General features: G+C 41.8%; 1 protein-coding gene and 1 long non-coding RNA gene across 8 annotated transcripts in view; one reads left to right on the top strand and one right to left on the bottom strand.

Annotated features, from left to right (window-relative positions):
* THSD7B (thrombospondin type 1 domain containing 7B) overlaps positions 1-19,587 on the bottom strand; it is a 628,355-nt gene that overhangs the window by 1,515 nt on the left and 607,253 nt on the right. For all 6 annotated transcript variants that reach the window (XM_081199464.1, XM_081199466.1, XM_081199465.1 and 3 more), the window contains 8 exons: positions 19,357-19,474; positions 11,932-12,077; positions 10,510-10,669; positions 8,716-8,889; positions 7,894-7,989; positions 6,159-6,241; positions 3,648-3,840; positions 2,701-2,788 (listed from right to left, as the gene is read on the bottom strand). In XM_081199464.1, the coding sequence (XP_081055590.1) occupies positions 2,701-2,788; positions 3,648-3,840; positions 6,159-6,241; positions 7,894-7,989; positions 8,716-8,889; positions 10,510-10,669; positions 11,932-12,077; positions 19,357-19,474 (1,058 nt within the window). The remainder of the gene's footprint in view (positions 1-2,700; positions 2,789-3,647; positions 3,841-6,158; positions 6,242-7,893; positions 7,990-8,715; positions 8,890-10,509; positions 10,670-11,931; positions 12,078-19,356; positions 19,475-19,587) is intronic.
* LOC308590324 overlaps positions 1-19,587 on the top strand; it is a 56,084-nt gene that overhangs the window by 35,754 nt on the left and 743 nt on the right. Inside the window, exon 3 of one of the 2 annotated variants that reach the window (XR_014009749.1) lies at positions 10,449-10,574. The exons of the other annotated variant lie outside the window; for it this stretch is intronic. This is a non-coding gene — a long non-coding RNA (uncharacterized lncRNA). Of the gene's footprint in view, positions 1-10,448; positions 10,575-19,587 lie in introns of those variants that run through there. 2 annotated transcript variants of the gene reach the window in all.

Below are 19,587 nucleotides of genomic sequence, written 5' to 3'. Positions count from 1 at the left end.
TGGGCATGATCCAGCCAAAGTTAAACACTATTGATTGTGATGGGTGATTTAAGCACATGGCTAAAGCTTTTTGCACTGAAATCAATTGGACTTAAAAGTGGCTGGGTCATGCAAAACTGGAATGCTGAATTGCAGCTATAGCTAGCTATTTCCCCCATGCAGTTAAAATATGGAAAATCTGACAACTCTACAAGAATGTCCAGCTGTTAGTTGACAGAAAATATAAATTCTAAGGACACAATCTAAGGTTGCATTAAAAAGCTTTAAATTTGTTTGTTAAATGACAATTCAAAATGTAAATTAGGAATTTTGTGAGATCTTATGCACTCTACAAGATCTCATCAAATCTTGCCAGAATCCACCATTGCTGCTGCACAACCCGGGTAAGGGAGGCTCTGACAGTGGAGGCAAAACAGGGCTGACCCTACCATTAGGCAGCAGCCTCAGGTGGCAGATTCTGAGAGCCAGGGAATGAACAGAACTATGTGTTCCAGCTCTATACACCCTAAGCTAGTCTGCTGTCTTCAAGTGCAGTGGAAGGCACTCTCTATTTGCCAGCAATGAATTGAGACCAACTACCAGTCTTTTGTACATATATTGGGAGGAGATGCCATTTTATCCTTTGCCTCAGGCAGCAAAATGTCTTGGGGCTTCCCTGAGACAGAGCATAGGTATTCTGGCTAGTAGGCACTGCTAACTTTTCCTCCATGAATCTCCTCCATGCTTTAAAGTTTAAGCCATTTCCTTCCACTTTTCTTAACAACTAGTCTGTTGGGCTCAAAAGCTCGCTCACAATTTTGTGGCATTTCAGTGGGTCATCACTATCAGGGACTGCAAAAAATACCAGCATAAAAGTGACTGTTGAACCCCTCTCAATATGCATGAGATCATATCCTACCTCTTCTGCTTTGCTTATTTTGTGGGATTCTTTCTGGGGTTGGGCAGAAGTGTATTAATTTGGCATGCAGAGGACTGGCAAACAGCACTCTATTGTGTTCCCTGCTATGGGATAAGTGACAGCACTTTGCTCCTCCACTGGTGCTCATCCTCAGCAATCCACCTTCTGTTTCTTACACTATACCCTTTTTATTTTCAGCTCATCCTGCTTTTTAAAAGTGCCTTCCATTTTTCCTTTCTGTTTGGAATTGTATGGGATTAAACCTCACAGTAACAGCTTTGGTAAGAGCTGCTCAATATCGAGACAGACTCCCTCAGAAGGCAGTGGGCTCTTGAGGTTTTTCAACAAGGGATGGATGGCCATCTGTTGGGGATTCTTTAGCTGTGATTCCTGCAAAGTCTAGATTCCTAAAAGACTAGATGACTTCCAACTCCCTTCCAGCTCTGTTCCTGTGGGTGTAGTGACAACATAAAATGAAGCTCTGAAAGTACACACGGTTCTCTCTTGTACATACATACTATTTTGTGCTTCATCCTAAGACAAAGTGACAATGTTCTCAAATACCACATTGTTTCCTAATTACATCCAACAGAAAACAATGTGACATTGGAGTGTTGTCCTTGCAAGTTGCCGTATTTTTCGCCCTATAAGACGCACTTTTCCCCCTCCAAAAATGAAGGGGAAATTCGTGTGCGTCTTATGGGGCGAATGCAGACTCCTTGGCTTCAGCGATAGCAACGCGAAGCCTCCGAAGCCTGCGCTCCAGAGGCTTCGCGTTGCTTCCGCTGAAGCCAGGAGAGTCTGTTCTTTGAGGCTGGCGGTGGGGGAAAGCAGCGCTTCCCCCATTGCCAGCCCCAGAGGATGGGGGGCAGCGGGAAGGCGCGCGACGCCTTGCCGCTACTCTCCAACCCGGCTTCGAGGCTGGCGGTGGGGAAAGCAGCGCTTCTCCCATCGCCAGCCCCAGAGGATGGGGGGCAGCAGGAAGGTGCGCGATGCCTTCCCGCTACTCTCCAACCCTCCTTTGGGCTTTTGCGGGAGATGGGGGAATTCCCCCACCTCCCGCAAAAGCAGGCAAAAGCCGCGCTCTCTTTAAAGGGGCTCTGCAGCTTCTGCTGGCTTTTCTACGAGGGGGGGATTCCCCCACCTCCTAGAAAAGCCCGCAGGAGCCGTGCACCCTTTAAAGTGCGCACCGCTCTTGGGGGCTTTTCCCCGAGGAGGGAGAAGGGATTGACTGGCCGTTTCAGTCCCTTCTCCCTCCTGGTCGAAAAGCCCGCAGGAGTCACGTGGGGCTCCTGTGGGCTTTTGCGGGAGGTGGGGGAATTCCACCACATCCCGCAAAAGCAGGGAGAAGGTCTTGGAGTAGCGCACAGGCTGCGTGCAGCCTGTCCGCTGCTCCCAGAGCTGCGGGGGGGGGGATCATATTTTTTTCCTTGATTTCCCCCCCTGAAAACTAGGTGCGTCCTATGGGCCGGTGCGTCCTATAGGGCGAAAAATACGGTATTTATCATTTTGATTTATATTAACTTGATTTGAGTTCATCCATCCTGGTTCTAGTGAAGTGTCTAAAATTGAGATAAAAACCTATAAAATAAGGAGCTGGTGTTGTCTAGTGGCTAGAATGTCATGAAGCTCCCTGGGTGACATTAGGCCAGTCCCTGCCTCCTAGCCTAACCTACCACACAGGGTGGTTGTGGGGAAAGCCTGAGAAAAGGGGGGGAACCATTTATACCACCTTGGGATATAAATGCAATAAGAAAAATAAATATAAAACAAAGAAAAGAATAAGTAGACAGAATACTTACCAAACAAGGTATGAGGTGAATATTAGGGAAACTATCATGAGAAACCCACCCGCTGATACTCCATAGACCCATATTTTAAGTTTTCCATCTGGATCAGAAAATGGAAGAAAACAAAACAAGGCAAATTGTAACTTTTAAATATTGAAATGAAGTGATTATCTAGCTATGAATATAGTAAAAGGAAGCATATACACAGAAATCCATGTAGCATGCAATGGTGAGATAACAAATGCTGATCAGTTGCTCCTATTAGAGATGCCAATCTGGATACAAAAATAAGCTTCTCTATGCACATCAACTCCACCAAATTCTGGTCTGTGGGTGTGAGACTGCATTCAGCTCCACAGGTGGACCTGTACCTAATACATAATCAATGCTGCCCGAATCATCTACTTGTTAAGTAAATAAGAGCAGAAGACTATGCTGAATCCTCCTGTTTGCCTGGCAGGTGATCAGCACTGTCAGCGCTCACAGTGACAAGCAATCTTGGGATAAAGGGCATCTTCATCAGCCCAGCAGCAGGTGTGCAGCCGTCTGCTTGATTCCCAGTTCCCTGGATTGGGACAACTGTGATTAGAGCCCAAAGCAACATGGAGGTGACTGACAGATGCAATTAAGAGTTTTGAAGAAAATATCAATCTAGGAATTAGACTAGTTTTTTTCTTCATTGTATGGCAGTCTCATCTACTAAAGACAACAGTACCTTTCTTGGTTAATTATGTAAGAATTATAAAAATGGCATTGGCTGTAACACTGCAAATATTACAGTGATGTTTCGGCACAATTTTACAATGTAATGTAAATGGAATTCAATGCATTTAATTAAGTTGCAAACGTGAGTTTGCATATCCTGCAGCAACGTTTCTAATTGCATGATCCACTGTGCACTAATTTTATTTTTATAGTGTGTGGATTAAAAAATCTCACCATATTTTATCTTTTTTTACCTGGATTAAAAGGCTGAATGGACCATCCTTTGAAAATATCATGCATTTTTGAGTTGACGGGTTTATGTTTTGCAGCATTCGTTTTGACATCAGCTTTCTTATCTTCTAAACCAGGTATCTTCATGCAGTAGTCCAGGAAGCCATTTGATCTCATTATTTCTGTATAGCCTCTCTCGCAACCGCAGGTTCCACTCTAGGTAATAAGAACATATTCAGCACTGAAATCAGCCCATAGAAACTCACCACAAAAGATGTTTCTGCTGAGAGGTTGCTGGCTTTTCACAGGTTAACCTGATGCTAAATGGTTTATGTATTTGTTTAAGTTTAAAGCCCAACCTATCCCAAAGGCTTAGGACAGATTGCCAGTATTGTACAAACTGATAAAAGGGTTTCTTTTATCATAGTAAAGCAATGGGGGATCTGCCCCTTTTTTGCTTGGTTTGGATAAAAGCATTGTAACAGAAACACGGATCACAAAATCTATCTTTGTAAAAAAAAAGTTCACGCCAGTGAAAATCCTGCAACGTTAGAAAGGCTAAGTTAGTAAAAAATACCTAAGGCTAGGCAGACTGACATGGGAGCAACCCTCTTTGCATTCAATTGGACTTATTTCAGATAGGCATGCATGAACTCACACATATGCAGTGCTGTTGTTGCTTGTCTATATCATTTCATATTGTAGCTGGAAGATCAAAGATACAAATGCTAACCTTCCCAACCTGCGGGGTTTGTAAGAGTAGGGATGTACAAACATACCCCGCTGCATGTGGAGTCTGAAAAAAACTCAGCCAAACAGCAGGTACATCATGGCTCCCAGTCATGGTTGCTATCACTCTGTAGGCATTGATTTTCAACATGTTAACTTTTCAAGGTGTAACATCTACCTGACTACTTGTACCAGACGTATTCTACATTTTCATTACACTTTAAAGGTAAAGGTAAAGGTACCCCTGAGCGTTAGGTCCAGTTGCGGATGTCTCTGGGGTTGCGCACTCATCTCGTTCTATAGGCTGAGGGAACCGGTGTTTGTCCGCAGACAGCTTACAGGTCATGTGGCCAGCATGACTAAGCCGCTTCTGGTGCGCCAGAGCAGCGCATGGAAACGCCGTTTACCTTCCCGCCGGAGCAGTACCTATTTATCTACTTGTACTTTGATGTGCTTTCGAACTGCTAGGTGGGCAGGAGCTGGGACCAAGCAACGAGAGCTCACCCCATCGTGGGGATTAAAACCACCGACCTTCTGATTGGCAAGTCCTAGGCTCTGTGGTTTAGACCACAGCGCCACCCCACAAATAACCCACTGCCTGATATTCCTTGTGGAATATATATATGGGTGCAAATGTGTGGCAAAATTCTCCTCGCCACATGAGTGAATGTCATGGACTGGTTCCAGCTGGCATCCCTCCTGTGAGAGAAGGCTGATTGATCTAGGGGAGGCTTCCATCAGCAAAATGAAAAAGCAATTTTCAGTGATTCCTCCTTTCCCTGTAGATTTGAGGAAGGGGCTGAGGGTGTGAGAGAAAATTGCCAAAGGTTGCAGTGTGTTGTCACACACCTTGCAAGCTTCCAACAGGTGAACAGGAAGCTGGATGAGACCAGCCATTGGCCTGATTCAGCAGGTTTGTCTTATGTTCTTAACCAAGAGCCTTCTGCCAGCAGAGGGACACCGCCTGAATACAAGCCATGGCTACATGGTTAACACCTTGTGGTGGAATGCCACTCAGTCACCTGTATGCACTTTTCTTTGGTGGAGAAATTCACAACCGTTAGACACAATGACCTGGCTTACACATCATGTTAAACCAAACTATGGCTTAGCACAAAGGAGGAAACTTGTGGGTTCCTGGAGCAAAGACTGCAAACCAGCAAAGTCATGGTTTGGCTTAGCAGTACATACAGTCCTGTCCTGATCCAGAGACACCATTAGCTGTGATGAAGCTTTGTTTTTGGCTTACTCCTCATAGGTTGTTGTGGATGTTATTATCTGTGCTAAGTAAACTATGGTTTGGCTTAACATTATATTCTAACTGGGCCAAAGTCAAAAGGGAAGGGAAGCTATCCTAGTAGGATAATTTTGTTTCAAATAATTCTGGAGGAGGAGGAAGAATAACACAGCTTCTGAACGGAGAGGGGACCAGGCTGCTGATGGCACATGAACTGAATATTCTTTCTGGTGGACAAGGATAATGGGTTTTTTTTGGGGGGGGGGGCTCACAGCCTTATATCTAAAATTACAATCAACCTTCCCTGGACATGTGAATGAAAATAAGAAGAACCAAAGTTAACTAGGCTTGGCAAACCACAATAAACCACCATGCATATACATTCTGCATTATTTTTCCACAATGCCTATATATCTAATTAAATTATTGTATTATCTCACTAGGTGGTGTCCTACACATACTAAACCATGCCTCTAGGCTGTGGGTGGGTGTTGCAAAGTCTAAGCACAATGTATTAGCTGTAAACAAATGTTAATTCTGACTATGTAAAGTACACAATCTGGATTACCTGCGTGCAGTAAGAAAAGGGCTTCCGACAGGCTGGGCTGCAATGCCTGGTTGTAGCTGGCTGCATCTGAACGGAACAACCCCCTGTAAGGGCAAATGTCAAGAGGTACATTTCAAAAAGAGGCCACAGTGATATACGTGGGGAAAACTTTACTTTGCTGCAACACTGCCTTTGACAAAAAAAGAAACAAATGCCAGTGCATTCATATCAATTTTGCTGTAAGTCCTAGAAGATTTGCTCCCTTCACTGCAGGCATTTTCCCACCTGGCCTGGGAGGGCAGGGCCATGACTGACTCCAGCTACAAAAGCCAAGGCTGCTGAACAGACTCTTGGGTGCGGTGTTATTTAGGGGGCGTTGTTGGGGGAGGGCTGTTGCTGTTGTTGAGGTTACTTTTTTTGTATCTTATTATTTATGTGTAATTTGTTCAGTACGCCTGTGTACTTTGTAGTTACATACTTTTGTATACGTTGTAAGCTGCCTTATGCATGGCTTTAACTTTGGAAAGGCAGCATACAAATAAAATGAGTTATTGTTTGATATTACTCCTGAGATGCATTAGCCTTTAAATGAAATGAACTGAAGTGACTTTATCCCCCATTGCTCACTAATGGCATTCCCACTTGGTTTTAAAGAGATCATGTTGAGTCTGCCGGCAAATGTGATTCAGCCCTTTGTGAATTTGGTGATAATTCAAACCAGTTCACTATCCATACTGAATCTGAATGCCCCAAGCATTTCTAAGAGGAACAAGGGGGAAGGCTCTAGGGAATGGAGGAATGAATGGTACAGAGATGAAGAAATGGAGAATTGGCTATTCCTACTTGTAGACTCTCCTTTTGTCTCTGACATTCATTGTGTTGCCAGTGAAAATGGATATTCCAACTTAAGCACTTATCCTTTAGTTCTGTTAGCATGATTATTATTTGAAACCTGGTCTCTGTACAATATTTGTAAAATGCACATTCCATTAACAACGAAATCAAGTGGGTAAATTAATGGCAGAGTCAGCCAGAGCTAATTGCTTGCTGGCAACTTTCTGCCATGTATGTACCTGCTCTCAAATCATTTATTTGGGTGGGCTGATCCCTCCATGTCGTGGTCATTGTGTGTGCATATTCCTGCCTGCACTAGGTGGCTGAACTATTATTTTATGTAAGATATTTATAATCTGATTCAATCAACAGGGATTCATGAAGCGGCTGAAAATCAAAAATGAATCACAATCAAACAATAGGAACAACAGCAACTAAAATAAAAATATGACAACTGCCTTATGCCATGTCAGCTCAGTCTTGTATATACTGAATTGAAGTGGCTCTTAAGGGTTCCAAACTGGATACATTCCCAGGCTTACCTGGTAATGGTAGGGATTGAAGCTGGAACCGCTGGTATTGAAAAGACTTGCTCTAGCACTGAGCTATGGCCTGTCAGCAACAATGAGTCCTATTTTTAAAAAGCTGAAGTAAATGGTCATTGTTTTAATCTATTTCTAAAATACAGCAGGGGTGAAACTAGGTGAACAAATGAGAGAAGGACATTTCAGGTTAAATAGATACTGTGTTCCTCCAAATTCTGGTTCTCAAGAGACCACTAAAATAGCCCTCAAAGAGAATCCCACGTACAGGAACATTTCCCTTTCCTCTTAAACAACATTGTCATCACTATCATCACTGTGTAAGTCATAGTTCTGGAACATTTCTAGACTGTGTGCGGTAGACTCGAGGATGTCCCTACCTGTGACATTCACCCCATCAGAACGCTGACACCACACTGTGCGTTCATTATCTCGCCAAAGACTCGTTTTCCATACATAATTATAGCACTTCCCTCCTATAGTCCAAACAACAGGACAACATTAATCAGTTTGCAAGGTAGCATGTATGCACGCATTTACAATGTATCCTGTTTTTCTTTCAGATGAAATTCAAAATTTCCTAATAGGCAAACAGTTAAGGCTGTAATTCTATATACACTTAGCTGGGGGTAAGCCCCACTAAGTTCAACTGGCTTATTTCAAAACAAAGGTTTATGGGATTGCACTGTAAATAAATTATACCAAAACATGCAAAGAGGACACACATGAGGGCATTTGGCTGTGCTCATTGTTTCCCCATTTAGTCCACCCTATTCCCCCCTCTGCCATTCACCTGCTATTGCCTTTGAATTTTCTTGGTCATTGTGGGGTGAGAAAAAAGAATGTTTAAAGTCTAATTTCAAGGCATGATTAAACACCAAATACGCAATAATAACGAGATGGTGCTCCTTTCAGGCTGAGTGAGGCGGTCACCTAAGGCAGTTAATTCTGGGTCTCATGAAAGGGCGGGAAATTTTTATTTTTCTTGTCAAGGAGGGTGAGAGACGCAGGTGAGATATTCTGCCTCATGTGTAAACAACCTGACTGGCATTGAGTACTATGCACCTTGACTTGGGGAGACGTCATTTTCTGTTCTGCCTCAGGCAGCAAAGCGTCTTGGGCTGGCCTTGACAGCAATAACAAAGTAGTGCGAACGCTTCTGTAAAATACAGCGAAAGGGCTGAGCAAGAAACATTCCCTACCGGAGCATGGCCGCGTCACCAATTCTTGTTCAGGGCAGCTGTCTTGGTTTTCAAAAGACTGAATTATAAACGTTCTTGACCGAGACTGACGACCCATAGTCTCAAAACTCCTGCCATCTATACACGTTAATTCACAAGAGCTCCACTCTGACCATTCTGTCAAATGACAATCACCTGTGTGTAAGAAGAAAGGGGAAAGAGGGAACTTCTATAGCTCTATTACTTATGTCTCTGAAGGTTTGAACTTGAAATCACGGCAATGCCATGGAACTTAATAGGTAACACTACTTGTTCTGCTATCTCTTATCATTCAAAATCAGATTCTTAAAAGGTTTAGACCATTCACAGTAATGACTTTTTTAAGGTCCAGGGAGACATTTTTCCAGTTAATACACGTTAGGCTGACATCTTGACTATTTTTCTTCTTCTTCTTTCCTGACAGAGGATAATATAACTTGCTTGCTTGAATTCATCTACATGGTGTTTTAGTTAACATTTTACTGCATAGATCTGATATTTGCATCTAGTAAAGTGGCATGAAATATTAAAGTGTAAGGGTCATTGCTGTTGCAGGATGGTAGAGAAAGGTTCTGTTTGGATGCTTAGATCTTGGCTTTACCCAATGTGTTCATCCCTGCCACTGCATTCCCTTATTGGCCTCCCCACCATCTATTCCTTTGGGTTGGGTTGAAGATGGTTCAGTCCCCCATGACTGATGACTCTCATATTCAACTGTTGAGGAACATGGTCTCCTCACAGAAGTGAAAATCACAGCACCAAGCAGCAAGTGTTGGATTGGGAAGCCCCTCTAGACCCAGGATTGTGGAAAACCACGCCTGATTTGCAATGCAGATATCAGGAAGGAAGGACAATTTGTCACTGAAGCAGAGTAAGGGCTCAATCAAATTCTGAGCATGTGCTAAAAGCCTCACACATGAAAAATTGTAACATCAGCTTGAAATAAGTCTCATTAGACATAAGTGCAGGGTCACAGTTTGGGAGTTATGTGCACACGACTTGTTATGAAAACAATGTGTAGTGATAATTCATATGATGTATCCATTATTTATAAATCTCATCATCACTACTAGTCATAGAATCATAGAATTGTAAAGCTGGAAGGGATCCCAAGGGTCATCTAGTCCAAGGCCCTGCAATCCAGGAATCTCTGCTAAAGAATACCATGACAAATGACCATCCAACCTAGTCATTCTAGATATGTATGCCCATATGACTCACTTGTATGCTATGCACACATTCAGTAAAGCTGAACCATGTAGAACGAAGGTGTGCATGTTCCCAATAGAAGCCTGGGAAGAATCATAGAGAGAACTACAATATTGCTCTAGCTTTGCATAGAATTCTTAAGAACTGTAGGATTGTGAATGCCTTTCTTAATGTGATGGAACTCTAATTAGAAGAGGTTTTACAATATATTATAAATGGGAGAGCATCAATTATGAAAGGGCAATATGTGAAATCAAGAATATTTACTTTGGCTTAAAGGCCAGTCTCTTAAGGGACTAAGACTGCAATCTTATGCACGCTTAACTGGGAACAAGCCCCACTGAACACAATGAGATTGTCTTGGAAGTCAAAATGGACTCTGTGTGACTTGCTCCAGAGGAGTCATGTTTAGGATTGGAGATCAAGGAAGCTCAGAGTAGGCTGCAGATAAGCATATTATTAGGCTGCAAATGTGAATCAAATTATAGTGTCATATTGTCTTGCAGAACATGACTATCTTTGTGTGCACCATTGCAAGGGCAAAACAAAGTCCTCCACAGAGTTTACCTGGGCAAGGCACAGAACACGGAAGCTGCAATGCACCATCTTTAGATGGAAGCTCTCCACACAACGAACTTTCCGCTTGTTTAGATGTTGCCGATAAAGAGCCATCATGTATCATACATGTGAGGTCCCGTACTTGGAATCCGTCCCCGCACTGTCCACCCTAAGAGAAATAATGGAAGTTTATGGTACTAAAATAGCTCTTACTACATTAATAATGAATGCTAAGTATACTGTATAGATCCTGTCTCCTGGAAGCATCCCAGAGCATTTGTAAAGTGAGCAGATTATGTCCAGATGGAAGATGTGGCCTTTCCTATTTCCAGCATTTGCCTGCAGTCCACACAACTGAGAGAGATTTGTTAGGTTACCAAAGAATGCGTATCCAGTACACTCTGAGCATCAGAACTTCAGAAAGTGTCACTTCACTGGAGGCAAAGACAAAGACTAATCCTCTTTGAACTTCTGGAAGACCTAGATGAACTAAAAGCCTAGCTCCATACATTGCTCTATGTGCTAATAAAATTATATGCGAGAGGAAGGGGCTTTGTTCATTTCTCAGAAGAGATGTTAATGGTGACAATTTTATATGTGTCTTTTAAGCATATATCACAACTTTCTCTCTGCTATAGTTTCCCCTGTGCATCATCCAATTATTTTGACATGAAGAAAGCAAAGCAGACCCCATCCTCTCCCACATGAAAAAAATTGAGTGTGGAAAATCAGTTTAAAGTTCAGGCAATATATTGGATCAAATGTTTCAGAAGAAGCATGATCTAAGAGATATAAATGGGGAGAGGGGTGGAGAAACACAGGAGGTAAGTCAGTGCAAGCTGAATGTGGCATGAAGGCAGAGAGGGCATGCAGGCTGCTGGTGCTGACAAAGCAGAGGTATATATTTTTGAGGCTCCACAACTCACGTCAGCGTTTACATTTTCAGACCATTAAAAAAAAAAATAATCACCCCAAGGAGAAAAGTCACACTCAGCACTTCATGCAACAGCTTTAAACTATACTGTTTCAAGACCTTTTGAGGTACTGAGACAGACTACATAGTATTCTTAGTGCAAAAGTCAATTTCCTTCGTGGCAGAATTCACTGAAATTAAATCATGCTTTGATCTAGGGTTGCTGCTATAAAAAAGATCTATGACACTCATCCCAGTGCTATTAGAAATGTATGTTCCTTTGGCATTTGCTATTAAATTAGTTTTTAATCAGCTGCTTACTAGCATTTATGATGAATTCGCCACAATTTGATAGGAATTTCCTCCTGTTTTCAGGAATATTAAAATGGCATAGCTCTCTAACCTTAAAAGCATATATTCAGTTGTCTTATAGTTTTGCAGCATGTGGAGAACAGCTATGCACTTTTTCTACCGGCCGTGCTAGGAGATCTTCCTATAAGCCAGCACGCAACAGATACCTTGACTTTGCATGGGGACCACTCGCCAATAACCCAGCTGTAGCAGGGCTTTACAACACAGCTTCTGTACTGGGTGAGCTCAGTTGGACAGGGTCTTCCTTCTCCTTGTGCTTGTAGAATTATATATCTGGTACGTAGCATCTGACCTAAACAAGCAGAAGAGGGTTATTCTTAAACTGATCATACACTGTATTAGAGAAGTTCTCAGAGTTGCCTGCAGAGGCTCAAATCACATAGGAACTCTGTCCCTTGCAACCTCTGTTGCTGGGAGCAGATGCAACAATTACTGGGGAAGCAAAGGCGCTTACAAAATTCTCTCCCTGACTCACCTGCTGCCACTCCTAAGAGTGGCTGCCACTCTGCCTATGAATCACCATGTAAGGGCTGGCTTTTTCCTCTTATAACAGAGAATAAGAAGCCTTACTGCACATCAAGCTGTGGATCATGCATGTCCCAATGTCATACTCAAGAGTATTTAGCACCACACACACACACACACACACAATTCCTAATGCACTTTAATGGAAGTGAAACCTCTACAGTTGGACTAGATGATCCTTGTGGTCCGTTCCAACTCTACAGTTCTATTTTCTATGTGCATTTCCTTTGGGGCAGAAGGATGGAAGAATACCCCCTCCCTTCAAGCTAATGGGGAATCACTGCAAGAAGGCAACGTCCTGGGCCTGCAGAACATTGCTGGAGCTATAATACCAATGGTGTTGTTGTACTAATGAGAGCATATGAACATTCAGTGTCTGAAGACTGTAATAGGATGTTTCTTGCTTACGTCCCTGGCAGATCTGCCCTCTCCTTCCCTTAATGAGAGCCTCTGTTGGTTACTCAACTTGATAAAGACAGAAAGCCTGCCAGTTTAACACAGTCTTCCGAATTACACGGCTACCATTCAGGAAACTCTTTCCATTTCAATAACAAGCTGTCTTCTAATTGGAATAGTGTAAGAGAAAACATTTCTTCTCTGGGTCGTCCTCTGTGCCTGGGCAGCAGAGGATTAAAAAATGAGATAGCTGATACTTTAATGAATGGCATTCAGCACTATTATTCCAGAAATGGTAACCTAATTTCTTTTTCTATTCACCGAGTTAGGGATATTTCGCTGAAAATAAATAGGTTCTTAATGGAAATTGTAAAAGTGGTTATGGACAGTAATGGCCATTACAATGCTTGCAATTTTTCAGCAACAATAAATGTAATTTGGTCGTAAAACTCAAACTTCATCTGGAGGGGGGAAAGAGGCAGTGGAAACATATGGCAATTGTTACTGTGAAACACAGCACTGCCATAATTATTAATTTTGGGGAATATTCCCCGCTACATCATGATTTTGAGATTTAATGAAGTCTATCACATATACAAAGAAATATTCACCAGAAAGTATGCTAAGATATGTTTTAAAATAAACATATGATTAACCTAAAATATAAACAACGGGGTGACTAAACAAGTTCACCAGCACTACTTTATATTCTGCATTTATATACTTTGCAAGCCATCATTTTCATTAAGGTTAATTATGAAAGGGGAAATGAGCTTAATAATAAGGATTTTTTGCTTCTGCAATACTTCATTATGATCCACCTTATCTTTATTGATTAACTTGCCATAGAAGAACATGAAAGCAGCACAATATGCTAGTTTGTCATCAGTTCTATTAAGCCTTTGCCTAAAGAGATGGAACTTAAAAATGAGTTTAATTAAGGAAACAGCGAAGCATTTCTATCAGCTGCTACTAATTAACAACACATAGCAGGCATGCTTGGGTGAAGAAAACATGTATCTATCACTATTAAAAATACAGATTCATTTATATTGTAAACTGCCCTGTGATCCTCAAATGAAGGGTGGTATATAGAAATCTAATAATTAGCAGCAGCAGCAGCATAGGCAATAACTCAGACAACAGGGCATTTCATTATGTACATTCTGATATAGCTTGAAGTCCATGGTTTCCCGTTTCCATTTCTTTTCCCTTTTATTAGTGTGATTTCACGACTCATTCTTTTAAAAGTCTGCAAATATTTTTTTTTTAAAAAAAGTCATTTTAATTGGATTCTTCTGGGAAATTGCATATGGAGTTTGAATGGAAATGCTGCCACAGAACTCAACAAGTTAAGTGGCAGTTTTCAATCTTTGGTAAAGGATTCTTTCTAATGATGATTACAATTTTGCATATTACTTGGCTTCAGTGGAATTTATGCAGCCTAACCATACATGGGATAATAGCCAATATTATTATTTTACTCATTAGGTTTAGAGTTTTCTCAGGAGCCTTGGTGTTCCACCAGTTTCCTTAGAAATTGACAAAGAACCCCAGCATTTTATACTCAGAACTGTCTTTTAAGTTTAGTCTATTGAGGCAAGATATTGAAAAACTGTTTGAAATTAATGAAGTCCTTTGCTTTTATCCATGCTGTTATTTGCATATCCTTTTGGCAAATTGGGAAAAAATACATAGTTCTTAAATTGTAAATGTTCACTTCCGGGGGGGGGGGGGACACTCTTCTAACAACAGCTGCAACCATCCTATTTGCTAATATGCTAGGGACTGCCTTCTGTCAATCATATTCAAAGTCCATCTTGCCTGGTATTCTGCCTACAGTAGTGGAGAGCTGGCTGTCCTGGGAAGATCATATCTGGAACATTAAGAATCGATTTGTAGCTACCATGGAAAATAGACAATGACTGATCAGCCATCCCACACGAACTTGCCTTATCCATTACTAAAACCATTTAAGCTACTTGACGTCACCGCATCTTGTAAATATGAATTCTACAACTTAAGTTATGTGTTGAGTAAAACATTCCTCATCACAGTAATTTGGTTCCATCTGCAAACACCTCTGCTTTTGCATAAGTTGTGAATGAGCAAGTTAAACAGCACAAGCAGCATCCTTCTAGTAGGAAAACAATAACTCCACTGCCCAAATGCCTTTTGGGATGGGATTCCCATTGCACGGTCAGAAGTAAAAGACACAGTAGTAGAGTTCTGCCATTCCATCAACAGGAACTACTGCCAGTGGCTGAACACCAACACCACAAGAAGGAAAAATGGGTTCAAGGAATGGGTGGGGAAGACTGGTTCTTAGTTGGAACTCTATTCTTGCACAAAGATCAGATTTGCTACTGATGTTGCCATAACGTTACACTTGCAAAAGAGGTAGCATTTTAGAACACCTTCAATGAGATCAACAGAGTGCCCAAAATAAATGCCCCACCACCATTGCCTTCACTGTCCCCTCCAAAAGGATTCTGGCCACCGCAGTATACAATCAAGGTACAGAATGTGGAGTATACAAAGACTGAAATAAGGAAGTTAGATCTCATATATATCAATATATGTGTCACTGGGCTGTATCACTGGGTTGTATCCAATGCATAACACTATGGACTCATCCATACTTCTGCTTGTCCCATGCCTAGAAAGCACATCCAAGTGGTTTTCTGCTCTTTAGCTCTAAATCAGAACAAACAGCAATTTGCGGGGGGGGGGGGATGAATTGCTGTTTGTTCCAACTGAGCACTAAAGAGTGGTTTTCTCCAGGGGAAAACAGTGGGACAAGGGAAGTTGTCACTTAATTAAGGTCATTGAGGAGCATTCTTGCACTGGCAGAATATTGTTGCGCAATACAGTTGTACCTCGGGCTAAGAACTTAATTCGTTCTGAAGGTCTGTTCTTAATCTGAAACTGTTCTTAACCTGAGGTACCACTTTAGTTAATGGGGCATCCCGCCGCCGCCGCACTGCACTGCATGATTTCTGTTCTCATCCTGAAGCAAAGTTCTTAACCCGAGGTACTATTTCTGGGTTAGCGGAGTCTGTAACCTGAAGCGTCTGTAACCCAAGGTACCACTGTACTACTTTACAACGAGAACCAGCATCTGCTGGTGTAACTGTTGCACTGGATTTCTTTGTTGTGACTCAAACTCTGCAAGCTGCCAGCGCAAAGCCTCTTGCCCTGTGATGCCATGTCTAGAGAACTAGGATCACATGAATGGAAACATGGTGAGGGGTCACTTTGCATGAACAGCAAACCCCAACAGGCAAGGGCCATGCAGCTTAGATCCTGTGGAGAAATAATAACATTATGAAGTTAAAGTTATAAATTCATTTGAAAGGATGTTGTTCCAATGTAAAAAACTGGCAGATTGGCTGTTTCTGGTGTGCAACTGAAACTTGTTCCTTTGTTTTGTTTTGTTTACTTTGCTATCAGTTTGGCACTGCTTTGCAATGATGGCATAAGCACTTGACGACATCGTGGACCCATGAGATCACCTTGTGTGCCAAAGGCTTTTGGGATCCCTAGCTGCACCACCACCTGAAATATTTCCCTAAGAGCTATTTTTGATCAGAAAAAAACCTCACAGGTTCGCCCTGTTCTTCTTGGGTTTGTCTCTTCTCTGCCGTCATCTTTCTGTACATACTATAAATAAATCATTACACAATGAAAGCAGTGAGTGACTCAGGTTTAAAAGGAGTTTTCTGAAAGAGACAGCCTCCCATGGGATTATCTGTGTATGTGGAATCTATAAGTTCAGTTCATGTTCACCACCACTCTGCTGCTCTTCCTATATTCTAGTAACATCTAGTGGCAGCAACAACGAGGGGGGGAGGGAAATGTTTTCCTTCTTTCTGACTATTCTCAGCACTGAAACCTGTTGCCTCAACCTTGGTTTGAAATAAAGGCTCTCTTTGGACACATCACCAGCACGAGAAATGTGGAGCAATTGTAAAGACTCTAAACTACTATGTCCTAAACATTGAACTTTGAAAATTGTAATTTTGTGTTGGAGGGAGAAATTGCAAATAAAAAACATTAAAAGAATCACAATATGTGGAGGTGGGGAGCCCTAATATTTGAACTGGTTTAAGTGCCCAGTGTAGCTACACTTCCTGCTTTTATATTAAAAGCACTTCCTGCTTTTATATTAAATAAACTATACCAAAACAATATTTTGGACATCATATCAGGGCATTATTGACCTGCAAGATTTGGATTCAGATGCATCAAGAATCTGGAGGGTGTTTTCATATATTCAAACATAGAAACTAGTAATATTGATATGGGCAAGTATTTTTCTTCCTGTGCCCAAGAAGCAAATTAGGCTTCTTGCTACCACTAGTATGGTGTATATTATTGTGTGCCTCAAGACATTCCCACATACAGGAACGAAAAAACCATCAGGCCATTGAGAATTGTCTATAGTTTGTTTATTGCATTTATATCCCATCTTATCTCCAAGAAGATCAAGGTGGTGTGCATGGTCCTCTTCCTTCTCCTATAACACCACAACAACCCTGTGAGGTAGGTGGTGCTGAGAGGCAGTGACTGGCCCAAATTCAGCCAGTGAGCTTCATGGCTGAGTGGGGGTTTGGATCTTGGTCTCCCAGGCCCTAATCCAACCATCTGAGCAGAACAAAATATGATTGCTGAAGTTCTGCATGTAAACACTTAACTATGCATAGAAATTAATCTCCTGGGAAACTGAACAGGATTACCCACAAGGAACTATAATGCTTGTTTGTGGTTAAAAAATGCCAATCCAGAACAACCTGCATTTACACCTAGAAAGTCTACATCTCTTATCTTCCACAGCTGAAGTTAAAAAGTTTTTCATGTTTTAAAGGCAGCAGTAGTTTGAGGGTCTTGCTGATTTCTCCTCAAATGGAACAATTGACCAGCTGCCTCAGTATTCCTGTGGAATTCCTGTGGACCTTTTCAACAATGTTTTAATTTTGAGTTAATTACCTTATAGTCATTTGAAATATGCACATTTTGCATTTGCATTGTTAAAACATTGGGCTACATGTAGCGCTAAGGAGATTGTTCCATCAGCACAAGCTGTTTTGCGTTCCCAATGAATGATTCCCCCCTTCTATTCTGAGGGTTCTCCCAACCCTCCAAAGCAGATTTTGGGGGTGAGCTATGAAGGAGAGGACAGGAGGAAGTCACATTGCACCATAGCTGTCAACTTTTCCCTTTTTTAAAGGCAAATTCCCTTATTCTGAATAGGATTCCTCACAAGAAAAGGGAAAAGTTGACAGCTATGCATTTTGCTAGTGTGAATTGCTGATATGCCTTTTACATCAATGCTTATATGAATAAATATTCATCTAACAGTATTACAATGAGTAAAAAAACACACACTGAGAGCTAATGGTATCCACAGAACAATGTACGGCTACAGAAACATATTTTACTTTAAATGGGCTGCATAGAACTGGACTGGACACACACACACATACACACACACAGAAAATTCTGTTGGTCGAAAGCTATAGAAAGAAATCAAAACGTTTTACCACCAGTCACAGAAAACACCTCCCACCTGTAGTGCAGCAACAGGAGCAAATCATATTTTGTGTACCGTTCCATAACATAAAGCCTGAACTGAAAACAACTGGAGCAGTCCCATGGGTCACTAAAATATATCACCATGATATAAACTTTATACCACAGTTTGTGAAATGATGTATATGACAGAGGTGCTGTGGGCATTGGTGTTGATAACAGAAACTGAATATGACTATCTTTCATTTTCCAAAGGTGTTTATTCCAATTTATTTCCATTGTGCTTCTTGAAGAGGAAAAAAAAGTCTCACACCAAGTCTGATTTGGGCAACAGACTTGCAGATGTAATGAAAAATCCCAGCTTCACATCTGCAGCAAGACTCAATTATATATTGCCCCTGCTTAAAGAGGGGACACATGATATCAAATGTACCACTGCCTATATTACAGTGGTACCTCAGGTTAAGTACTTAATTTGTTCCGGAGGTCTGTTCTTAACCTGAAGCTGTTCTTAACCTTAAGCACCACTTTAGCTAATGGGGCCTCCCTCTGCCGCCGTAGCACAATTTCTGTTCTCATCCTGAAGCAAAGTTCTTAACCCGAGGTACTATTTCTGGGTTAGTGGAGTCTGTAACCTGAAGCGTGTGTAACCTGAAGCATATGTAACACGAGGTACCACTGTATTATGCACAAGATATGGGAGCTCTTCCTTTATGTATTGGCAGCATCTGAATATCCTTATGACTTTTGGACAGAAGATGAGGAAGTCTGTCCATTGTCTGCCTCAGAGCAACGTCCACCTCAATGAGTGAGGCTGCTGCTAACTTTGCAGCTGGCATGCTGTATTCTGCGAATCACCATCCAGTAAGCTCTAGAGACCTCACCACAGATCAGGTCTGCAGTCCCTTACTTCACACCCTCTGCAGGAAAAGGGCTGTCACTAAGAGAGTACATGTGGAAGAAAATCACCTTCCCCTCAGCCCCTTCTTCCAGCCTGTCTCTAAGCCTATGTAATTTCATAACCTTGTGATCAGAAACGGAGCATTTATTATTGATGGTGTGCTTTATAGTATATTTCTATTCTAAGAAACGTAGATAGAACATTGACGGACGGTTACCTGCAAGGCCACACGTATGTGAACATTCTGACCAGGCAGACCACTCAGAGAACTGGCAGCTGACGACACATTCCACAAGGCAGTCAACAACCATTTGTGCAGGGGTTTCCAAATTTAGCTGTAAGCAAACAGAGACTGAGTTACTTGTCACCGGTGGCTGGGAAGGAATGAAAAATGCTTCTAGCTTTTAGCAAGCCAACACCCATCTAAACGAATTAAGGTGGCTTACTT

This window comes from Podarcis bocagei (genome assembly GCF_964188305.1).
Source record: "Podarcis bocagei genome assembly, chromosome: 1".
Lineage (NCBI taxonomy): Eukaryota > Metazoa > Chordata > Lepidosauria > Squamata > Lacertidae > Podarcis > Podarcis bocagei.
This window is presented reverse-complemented; position numbering and strand designations above follow the sequence as displayed.